The sequence below is a fragment of the Rhineura floridana genome, chromosome 12 (assembly GCF_030035675.1).
Source record: "Rhineura floridana isolate rRhiFlo1 chromosome 12, rRhiFlo1.hap2, whole genome shotgun sequence".
NCBI classification, from domain to species: Eukaryota; Metazoa; Chordata; class Lepidosauria; order Squamata; family Rhineuridae; genus Rhineura; species Rhineura floridana.
In genome coordinates, this window is record NC_084491.1 from 15094110 (window position 1) to 15106189 (window position 12080).

The 12080-nt window shown below is 41.0% G+C and overlaps 1 protein-coding gene across 2 annotated transcripts in view; it reads left to right on the forward strand.

The window, feature by feature from the left end:
• LOC133368291 (zinc metalloproteinase-disintegrin-like NaMP) overlaps positions 1-12080 on the forward strand; it is a 111048-nt gene that overhangs the window by 79748 nt on the left and 19220 nt on the right. For both annotated transcript variants that reach the window (XM_061592334.1, XM_061592335.1), the window contains exons 15-17: positions 593-695; positions 1831-1987; positions 3094-3174. In XM_061592334.1, coding sequence (XP_061448318.1) covers positions 593-695; positions 1831-1987; positions 3094-3174 — 341 coding nt within the window. The remainder of the gene's footprint in view (positions 1-592; positions 696-1830; positions 1988-3093; positions 3175-12080) is intronic.

Here is a 12080-nt window from a genome sequence, read left to right on the forward strand (position 1 = left end):
CACCGGCATGTCCTTGGCGATGGAGGTGGAGACATCTCAGCCCAATCTTCTCCAGCCTTCTCCTCTGACTGCACCTCCAACTCTTCCCCCCAGAGGCTGCACCAGAAGCAAGTTGGGAGGGCAGGCAGGTTTAGGAGGACTAGCGGAAGGTGGTTCCTTGGCCGACTCTGACTCTTTTGTGGCAGCAGGTGCCTCTGGGGCAGGGCTGTCACTGGTCCTCCCCAGTCTCAGCCTCTTCCCTATGCAGACCACTAGGTCCCTCCCCAGGATCAGTGTGGTGTAGTGGTTACAATGTCAGACTGGGACCTGGGAGACCAGGATTGAAATCCCTGCTTGGTCATGAAGCTTACTGAGGTAACCATGGGCCAGTCACTGTCTCTCAGCCTAACCTACCTCACAGGGTTGTTGTGAGGATAAAATCAGGAGGGGAGAGCCATGTTTATATGCCACCTTGATCTCCTTGAAGGTGGGATATAAAGAAAGGAAGAAGTCTTCCTCCTCCTCCTTCTTGCTTTGCCATGAGATCTTCGTGTGGCCCGTGACAATAATGTTAAAGGCTGAAGAATATATCTTACTTCTTTTTCCTCTGCAGGTGCCACTGTGGGTGTCGATTCTTGTTATGCTATAAACCAGAATGGGGTTTATTATGGCCATTGCAGGAAGGCTAATGGCACATACCTGCCCTGTGCAAAAAAGTAAGCAATGCAAGTCTTTTATGGTTAGAAAGCGTGGGATTCTCAAAAGAAAAATCGGTCCCAGGGCATGGTCTGTTTGAGAGCACATAATGCAGTCACCTTGCCTAAAGCTAAGCGGGGTGGGGTCTGGCTTGATCAGTTCCTAGGGACCCTACATACACCATCTTGGGTTCCATAATGGAAAAAGGTGGACTATAAATGTCACAAACAGGAGGCATCGTGAGAAACTGAGTAGAGGCACTTGAAAAGTTAACTGTCTCTCCTTGATTTCTACAAGGAGGACTGGGTCAGGAAGTACTAGCCACTGCAAATGGGGCTCCTGTCCCAGTTCCGCCCACACACACACCATGCAGGGATCCTGTGTGAACCTTGCCTTCAAAGACAGGGAGATCATGTGAGCTGCTGGTGGTGGGAACTGGGTCCCTTAAAATATTGTTTCGTACCTTGAACCCTCCCCCCCGTTAATGAGCATCAACATTAAATTGGGCTGCTGAAAACAGCCCAGTACATCTCAAGTGGGGGGTAAGTATAGAGATGGGGGAGAAATTCAGTTCAGTTTGCATTTAATGGCGAACCTACCTAATTTGCACTTTTCAAAACAATATGTGAAATGAAACACAACAATCCTTTGAAATTCACACTTCTCCAAATCTGGTGATGCAGTTCTCCAGCCAAGTAATATGTACAATACATATATTAGGGTAAAGTGTGTATAAAATGCATATATTAGTGAAAATAACATACAAAAATGATTAATTTGGGGAAATCTTGCAAAAATGAGTATATTGGTCAAAATTGCACACCAAATGCTTGTGTTAGGAGAAATTCACACAAAAATGTTGATGAATTTTCATGAGGATTTTTATTTTTAAAAAAATATATATAAATTGCTGTGGATGTGGAGAACTGAATATAAGTTTGGAAAAATGTGAAACTGAGAGGACCAAAACTGACAGATTTGTCCATCCCTAGGTGAGCAGCCTCATCCTCTTTCTAGTAATAAATATAAATAATGTAGGTTAAACTGGTGAATGAGTGAGGAGCTAAGTGAGGGAAAGATATGACCTCTCTTAGTAGTCTGCTCTTGTTTTGTTTTGTCTTTTTAATTTGAGATAACTGGCTGTTTCCTTTTCAGAGATCTAAAGTGTGGCAAATTATATTGCACGGGTGGTTCCCGAATGCCCTCGATTGGAAGCCTCGTGTCGTTTGATACATGTAAAGGCAGTTTTCCAAGCAAAGGCCAAGAAGATGGTGGGATGGTTGCCCCTGGAACAAAATGCGGAGAAGGCATGGTTAGTGAACTTGCCAACTTGGTCTGATTCATAGATGCAATCAGTGAAGCAAAATTTCTGCAATGCTATTGTTGAAACTGCTGCAATTACACAGTGAGCAGCTTCATATAAATGGCTTGCCAGGTGTGGCTGTGCCTTTGGCATACATGTCATTTATCACCCACGCTGCTGATCCTGCCTATGAAGTGAGCCTGTTCGGATCTGACTTTTATCCAGATTTCTTGGGAAAGTGAAGTGTGTGTGTGTGTGTTACGTGTGTGCGTGCATGCTTTCTCTGTGTCTTCTTTGTTTGTGTGTGCGTGCATGTGTGTGCACACGTGCACTGATCTGGGGGAGGGGCAGAGGTGACCAGAAGGGGTGTTGCCCATGGCACTTACTCAAAAATCCACATGTGCCTCCAGGTCTCAAAAAGGTTGATGACCCCTGTTCTAATGTTACATGGATCTTAAGACAGAGGTCAGAAGTTCTATATAGCTCAGGGATAACTGACCTTTTCAGCCTGGAGGGCCAGGGTCTCCCCAGTCAAGCTGCTGCATCTCCCCTGGCCATGACATCATCTCTTCTCCTACCAAGCATTTGTGGTAATCTAGGCTCATAGGCTCAAGAAACTGACAAGTGTCCCTTCTTTGGGGACATAATGAAGCTCGAAAGCTGCTGTATCAGACTAGGATCTGAGCTGCCCACTAACATGGGCAGCTGGGCTCCAGCTGGGAGGAAGGGCGGGATATAAATCAAATAATAAATAAATAAATATGGGGGAGTACAAGGTCATAAGGTCACACTATTTGTGCATTAAGCCAAATATAATCTACTCTGACTGGCAGTGGCTATCCATGGTGCCACACAGAGAAGAGGAGGTGGAAAACCAGGATGAAGCTGGTTTGCTATCTTTGATACCAATAAAAACATATAGCAGAAACAAGCCTGATGCTTATGTTAAGGAGTTTTCCACCCATTGGCTTTTTCCAGCATTAGCTAGATAACAAGGCAGTTTACAGCACCCCAATGCTAGTCAATAATGATACGCAGTTTTGTAAAAGAAGGAAATAAAAGAAGGAAAAACCACTCTCTTTTCCTGTTGATCATCTCTGGCATTTGACTTGCAGGTCTGCAGCAACGGGCAATGTATTGAGACTGAGAGAGCCTACAGGTCTACCAACTGTTCCTCCCAGTGCCAAGGACATGCTGTAAGAGTTACATCATGGTTAAGGGAAGAATAATGCCCAGTGCTTTTTAGTGGTTTTTATTCATGTTCTGCTTAGAGACGGGGCTCTAAAAAAGCTTCCTTCTTCTGTTAAGCATCTGCACCTGTATTTTGCATCCTTCTCACAGTATTCTTCCAGGACCATGTTCCTCAATGGGCCACTGAACTTCTCCACTGGAGTCTTGGGTTCTTTTGCTTCTTTTCCATCTCTTCCCATGCTCAATATTTCTTCAGTAGCTCCTGGTGGATACCAGTGTCCCAGTCCTGGTTGTGAAGCACATGCTATATGTCGGTCTCTGCTTATCTTTACTAAGGATGAGGGAGAAATTTGTTCAGTTTGCATTTTAATGAGAACTGGAATGTGGCTTTCCTTCAAAGAATTGCGCTTCCCCAGATGTTTTGTGATGCAGTTCTACAACCCAAAAATATATGTAAATATATATATAAGGTAAGGTAATAGAGCGTGTGGTGGCCTCCCAGCTCCAGGGATTCTTGGATGAAACAGATTATCTGGATCCTTTTCAATCTGGTTTCAGGCCTGGTTATGGGATGGAGACGGCTTTGGTCACCTTGGTGGATGACCTACGCAGAGAACTGGACAGGGGGAGTGTGTCCCTGTTGGTTCTGCTGGGCCTCTCAGCGGCTTTTGATACCATCGGCCATGGTATTCTTTATTTATTTATTTATTTTATTTATTTAATTACATTTCTAGACTGCCCTATAGCAGAAAGCTCTCAGGGCGGTGTACAACAAATTCTTCTGGGCCGCCTTGCTGGGATGGGACTTGGGGGCACTGTTTTGCAGTGGGTCCATTCCTTCCTGGAGGGACGAACCCAGAAAGTGGTGCTGGGGGGATTCCTGTTCGACCCCTTGGCCACTGGCCTGTGGGGTCCATCAGGGCTCAGTTTTATCCCCTATGCTATTTAACATCTACATGAAACCGCTGGGAGAGGTTGTCCGGGAGTTTGGGGTTCGGTGCCATCAGTATGCTGATGACACCCAACTCTATGTCTCCTTTCCACCTAATTCCGAGGAAACTGTCTCGGTTTTAAACCAGTATCTGGCATCAGTGGTGGACTGGATGAGGGTGAACAAATTGAAGCTTAATCCAGACAAGACAGAGGTGCTCCTGGTCAGTCGTAAGGCGAACCAGGGAATAGGAATACAGCCTGTGCTGGATGGGGTTACACTCCCCCTGAAGACACAGGTTCGCAGTTTGGGTGTGCTCCTGGACTCAGCATTAAATTTGGAGTCCCAGGTTTCTGCAGTGGCCAGGAGTGCTTTTGCGCACGCACGCACACACGCACGCACGCACGCACACACACACACACACACACACACACTCACTCACTCACTCTCTCACTCACTCTCTCTCTCTCTCTCTCTCTCTCTCACACACACACACACACACATTCACACACACACACACACACGTATATGCATAGTGGAGCAGTGGGGAGGGGTGGATATAGTGCTGGAGAATGCATAGGTTGGGTTTTATTATTATTATTTATTATTATTGTTGAGATTTTTAATATTTTGATGTATTTGTATGTTTTTATTTTGTACATCACCCAGAGTGGCTGGACAGCCAGCCAGATGGGCGACTAATAAATTTAATAAATAAATAGGTTACAGCAGCCATGTTACAGCAACCCTGCAAAGTAGCCTAGTATGGCTGTACAAATATTGGGGGGCTGAGAGGGAGTTGTGTATGACAACCCTGAAGTGTAGTCCAGTGTTGTTCAGTCTCTTGGTTTTGTGCTTTTTCTTTTTTGAAAAGAACTTTTAAATTGACTGTAGCAGCAGATTTATTTCTTTAATTTATTAAATTTATATCCCACCATTCCTCCTAGAAGGAGCCCAGGGCGGCAATGGGTGGAGGGATCATTGCTTTCCCACTCATGGGAGAAAAGTAGAGGCTTCTTGTGTTTGGGTTGATGTTGGTGGTATAAATCCTTAAATGGGTTTATAAATGACAAACGCTCAAATGCTTTTTGTTTGAAGTGTGTGTGGCTGTTTGACCTGTGCTCATAACATTGCTGTAGTTATTTTGAGATTTGATGTGACTCTTTGTTTTCAACACTTTAATCTTGAATTTAGCTCTTGGTTGTTTAATCTTAAATCTCTTTCACTCACTCACTATCTGAAATTAGTCCTGTGTTGAAGCCCCCATCTGAAATTAGTGCTGTGTTGGCCACTACTTTCCACTTTTGTGAAAGCCTTTGCTGTATAGGGAAGAGGCATTTTCATTTTCATCTTTTGCAGGGGCATCAAATATTTGCAGTTAGTGTAATACCATATTACACTAATGAGGTGGCCAAGTGGTTTTTCTGTTTGTGACCAGTAGTGCAGTAGCAAATTAAAAAGTGCAGGGTCTCTTCATGATAGTCACAGCCATGCCCCTCCTTCTTTTTTTGCTGCTGCATTGAGAATAAGATCCTTTTTAATGCCTTCTCCTATAACAATAGATGTCCCTAGCTCAGTATTGACTGACAAGATTTCAGATAAGGATCTCTCCCAGCCCTAATTGGAGATGCTGGGTATTGAATGTGGGGACTTTTGCATGGAAAGCATGTTCTCTGCCACGAAGCCATGACCCTCTTGTAAAGGTAAAGGCATTCTTGATGGCAATATAACATTTAAAATACACTGCTGAACTATTTCTGTTACTGCTGGTGCTAATTTGCAGAGGATCCCATCTCTTACCTCCCGGATTAAAAAGCAGGGAAATTCACTAATAGGCAAAAACCTCACGGTTTAAGAATGTACCTATAGCCCACAGCTATTTCTATCAAACTTTAAAAAGCAGGGAAATTGGGCAGCTATAGTGAATGCACCAGGGGAGCAGGAGACCTGAACTCCTCTCTGAGATATTGTACTGCCCTACAAATTGGTCAAAATGCAAACACCATTTGGGTTGGTCTTTCACAGTCCAATCCACTTCCTGTGTAGCTTGGAAGAATTTGGTAACATGTGCCTCTGAGCATATGGTGAGTGGTGGCAACACCTGCAATCAGCCCAAATAACAGAAACAAGACATGTGCTGTGCTGATCTTGTTTTAGCAGGGAGGAAGCAACATTATTCAGACAGTTGATATAGTTCAGATGGTCACATTGAATATGTCTGATTTCCTTTGCAATTTTAGTGAAGTTTCCTATAGGAAATCATTTTCTTTTGTTTCTATTTCTGCGAATATGTGAAGTACAGCCACACTTTGCAAAATTTACACTAAAAAAACTCCAAACATAATAATGGCACTGACTTCTGCAGAATAGTCTCCAGTGGACCTCAGGAGTGTGTCAATTTGCACAAGATAAAACAGTGGTAGGTGAAATATATTCTAACAAAATGCTAGGTGTGCTCTATGTTTTTAATTGACCGTGCCCACCTTGCCTTAAATGAAGTGGTTTAAACATAGCAGGCTGAAAACATGCCTCCTCTTTTTTCTAACAGCTAGAGTCACTGCTGAAGTAGCAACATACTGGAATTAGTCTGATTTTACATCAAACTACAGTTTCAGATTCAACTGTTAAAGCACCCAAAATAGAAATAGAACATAACCGCCAATTTGAAACACAAAAAATGCTGTCTTCACCATCATATGACACTGACCACTAAAAAGGCTTTGAAATTAATAAAAATAAATTTGACACAGATTTCTGGGATGAATAATGAGAAAAATAAAATGTTCTAGTTTAGATTCTCTGTAGAAACATTAGTAACACAGGAAAGAAGCAAAGTAAGAAGAACAGCAACAAACATACAAAAATATAATTCTCTATCTTTGGAGATGGCAGGTGTTTCCACCACTCACCATATGCTCAGAGGCACATGTTACCAAATTCTTCCAAGCTACACAGGAAGTGGATTGGACTGTGAAAGACCAACCCAAATGGTGTTTGCATTTTGACCAATTTGTAGGGCAGTACAATATCTCAGAGAGGAGGTCTGGTCTCCTGCTCCCCTGGTGCATTCACTATAGCTGCCCAATTTCCCTGCTTTTTAAAGTTTGATAGAAATAGCTGTGGGCTATAGGTACATTCTTAAACCATGAGGTTTTTTGCCTATTAGTGAATCAATATTTATTTTCTGTTTTTAAAACAACAGCCAAATGAATATACCTTACCCATAAAATCAAAATCCTATTTTACTTCACCACCCCTCTCATGGTAAAATAGCATCAGCCTAAACATAAGCAGAAGTTGTTGAGCTTTACAGTCCCCTTACATTTCCCTTCTTTGGATTTCTTAGTGATCTTTACATTAGGGTGATCAACAGATATATGGGTAGATGGTTGGGCCATAATTGAAAAATTCCCTCCCCCCTTGGATCATTATAAAGAGGAAAGCAACATTGGTTATCATCAATCTTATGAGCCTAGTCCAAATAAAGTTACTATCCTATTTGTGGGAAATTTTCAAACCTATGAATGGGCAGAATTTCAGTATCCTGCTTAAGTATATCTAAGGCACAGAGCAGAGAAACCCCGAGGAAGCTTAATGCCAAATAACACCCAGAGACATAAAAATATGACACAGAGAATGAAATTGAATCAACTGGAATTTTGAGTCATAAAAGGGATATAAGAAATTCACAGTTTTTAGTGGCTTTTCTTCCTTATAAGCTTGACAAAGTTCACAAACCCTTAAATATTGTATAGCCTAATTATGTATTCTTCATTTAAACAAAACAAACCAGAATGATGCATTTTTATTCCCCTCTCTTTTTGGTATAAAGCCTAATTTGAAAATCAATGCCAAATTATCTTCCTCAGCCACTGGCCACTGAGCAAACCATTAAACCAGGATATCAAAGAGAAATGAATAATTGCTGCTAACTACAGCTGCCTCAACCCTATTTTCAATCCTCCCCTATATGCCAGCCCATAATTCCCAACCACTACATATATTATAACAGCTACAAAATGTATAACAGCCATAATATACAAACACGCAAAAAGAAGGTCAAACTGCATTGAGCCCTGAAACACTGGGCCATGAAGTGAATGTGCACCCTCCTTGTCATGACCCAAAACAAAACTGAAATGTTCTTTGCCTAATACCTGTTGTTTATCTTTATATATTGAGGCAATGGATATGTGCTACTCTTAAACATAAAAATACAAATAGTTTTAATACAATAATTATTTCTGATATTATCCTAAAATACCCTTTAACTATATGAGCTTCATTTCATCATGATTTTTCCCAATATATAGATATTAGTTATACATATTCTTATTGTGCAGCCTATCTATGGATAGAAACCAATATCTAAGTACTTCATTTTACCTTATCCCTAAGCAAAGCAAAGCAAAGAATTCCCTTACAGTGAAATTCTCACATAAATAACCAGACATTGTTTTGCCATGAAATTTATATGTTCTCACATACACCCCCCTTTTCCTGGCAAAACAATATAAGCATAAGCATAAGAATCCATTGAATGGGCAACATCAGTCTAGGTCTACTGGTCATGGCGGTTGGCCACCTGCCACAACCATCGGGCCAGACACAATCACTTTCCCTCTATAGAAGGCCCCAATACTCAACAGTTATTATTATCAAACTTAAGGCCCACTCTGGTTTTATGGTTACATTGCCCCTTATCTTATAGCGTTGTCACAAAGAAACAGGCACTAGAGAAAGCACTTCCTCCTGTTCCTTAAATAGGAATCCTTTGTGGGCAGCTTCTGGCGAACAGCTGCTCTTACTCTAGAACAGCCTATGGTGGAACAACTTATCAAACTATGAGTCTCCCCATATTAACCCTAAAAAGCTGATGACAATGATTAAACAAAGACATGATAAAAATTCCGAGGACCCAAGACATTACTTTACCAAATACTTAAAAAAAATAATTACACACACACAAGAAAACAGATCTACATCACATAATTAAAGACATGAAAGCATAAAACAGACAAATAACACAATTTTTACAATCTCATGACCTATCCAAAAATCCAGACCCAACCTCCCACCAAAAACGGAAAGTGATAGTAGGTCTAGACACTCGAAACAATCACAGGAAAGAATGGAAAAACTTAACAGCTGTTATAAGATGTTTTCTGTACATACAAAAATTTATCACAGTACTGTTTATAAATACATATTATTCCTTCAATATCAAAATCTGATTCCGAGGAAACTGTGGTTTCCTCTATAGGCCTTATCATATATCAACTTATCTCCCTTAACAAAACTTATAATATTCTTAAAATTCACATGCCAATATCCAATATTTAATTCAACAACTGTCCCTAAGAAGTGGCACACCCCCCATCTCAACGCCCTTCTGATTTTATAGCGTTGAAATAAGATAAGTCTCCACCAAAGGAAAGTGGCAGCACCAATAATCCAAACCAGCTAGCAGAAAATAGCAGGAATACCTTTCAACTTCTTAAATATCGCTCCCTGCTTATTTAATAGGATCCTATCAAATGATTAAATTATACGCATGCACCAATTCTGTGTACCGAATTCCCCAATCAGCGCTTTTCAACTAACAATTTGTCTTAAAATCATGGTTGATTTAACAACACTCATGACACCACCCCCTAATTAAATTAGCCAAATTAATTTTATATTTATATATATGTCTCATTTTCCTTCTTCTATGTAACTACTATAGTCATGACTCCCCCTTTCTCTTTCCATGCCCTTGTTCACCTCTTTCCTGGGAGCAGCTACTTATGCAACCAAATGCTGCCTATCCCAATTATTTTTAATCTTGAGTGAGCGTCCCCACTCGGGCGCTACTTCATAACTACACCTGAAAAACATTCCAAGTTTTCCTAAGAACCTGAATGTCTATATATAAATTTCAATTTCCCAGCAGGGCTCTGATGGCTTTTCAGGACTATTCACCCCCCACGTCTCTCAGTCTCTGCTGGCTTAATGCCCAAAGGTGCTTACGAGACGGGGCCCAGGTCCCCTGTTAGAGGAAAAATCCTCCTTACTCGTTAGACAACAAAGGGGTAGGATAGGGTAGACCCCCCCAAAAAAAGGATAAACAAAAACACATCATATACATGCAAAATCATATGGCAGCTCCAAATCTTAAAGCAATTGGCCCTACACTAATAACCCAAATTAAATTTATACTCACCCTGTAACTTATCAGAAGCTTAATAAACCCTCCTTTTATTTTAGGGGGGCGTAGTTGTCAAAACTGGAAAACCAACTCCTACCTTGCAAAGCCATTTTAATGATTTTAATTCTAAATCGAAGATTCTTTCTTCTGGGAACTGCTGCTTTTTGCCTAAACTGCTTATATGAGCATGCCACAAAGACAAGAATTCTACTGGAAGCATGCCATATTTCTCATACATTTTGGACACCGGTATGCCCTTTTTCGGAGGCACCACAAACTTTGAACTTACTTCCTTATTCTCTGTTGCAAAAGTCTGATATGGAGCTCACAGACAAGTGGGTAAAACTGACCACCTTTGTACACCTTTTACTCTTTTTTTGCTATAAATGTTCCTTTTCTCCACAACAACAAATCCTCGGTAATGCTTGGGATCTAAACATTTGTTCCTTACAAAATCCAGAGGATGGATTGTGGGGTATATATTCTTATCTTAGTATAACTTGGGTGCATTAATTTTGGTCTGAATCCTAGCTTCCTAATATGCTGCAAAGCCCACCTCCTGAACTTGGTTCCCAGTTTCAAATTCCACTGTTTATCTAACAACTTCCTCTACCTCTCTTTTTTTTTTTTAATAATTTTTATTCAAATTTTTCCAAAAACAAACAAAACAAAGTCAAAAAAACATAACAATACAACAAAAAATAAAAATAAAGTAGTTGACTTCCGATTTGTCGCAGATCAGCTATAAGTATATAATATACATCAAACCTGTCCCTTAATGTATACATACAGAATCCCTTTTCTCCATAGGCTGTCTTAATTAATCATCAAATCCCAGTATCATCATTTTATTTTGATCTTTCAACAAAAAGTCTAAGAGAGACTTCCATTCCTTAAGAAATGTATCTGTCGATTTTTCTCTAAGTAAACATGTCAATTTATCCATTTCTACTAAGTCCATTAATTTCAATAGCCACTTCCTGGAAGTGAGTGCTCAGCTGGTGACTGTCTCTGAGAGATCTCTGCCTCAGAGGAAGCTTTTTTCAGGTTAAAAGCCAGCCAAGAGGAAACTTTGACTGGCTTAAATGTTCTCCAAGGTATAGGAGAACCGATCAGATTTTCCACAAGACTTCGTTGAGCTGTCGGCGGCTGGAATTGATCAGGAAATCCCTGAGATAAGAAGGCATGCCGATCGGCTGAAGACGGAGTCAGGATTTCCATGCAAGCTGTACTGGAAAAAAGCGAAGCGTTTTTTTATTTTTTTTTCTTCCTCTACCTCTCAATTGAAAACACTGTGGAGTGAAGGGGCCTTCTCCTAAATCTTCCTTTTCTTCTTTTTCCTTATTTAATTCCTTTTGTGTGGTTGTGGACATTACCCAGGGATTCAAGCCAGCTGAATCCCACACCTATTTCTCCGACGGGAGCTGATCCTAGCCCTCTCTCAAACTTCACTCTGCCAATCAACAGGAAAGTGATTTATGCATCATACATACATTGTACCTTATGACCCCTTTGGGCCAATCCCTACCCGAGTATCCTCCCCTGAGGGCAGGTACCTGGTCCCAGTATCTCAAACTGTTTATGTCCGTTTAGAGAAAGAGGAAGGGCCCTTTGCCCATGTTTTGACATCTCACAAGGTACAAAACAAGACACCCAAAACATCTAAAGAAGAGTTATAGTTCTAAACTTTACTCAATACATTTTCAGCATATGTGGTTTCTCCTAAGAAAACATTCTTACAACAGCTCCTCTTTTTCTTTAACACTGAGGTGCCTTGATTGTGGCTCCGG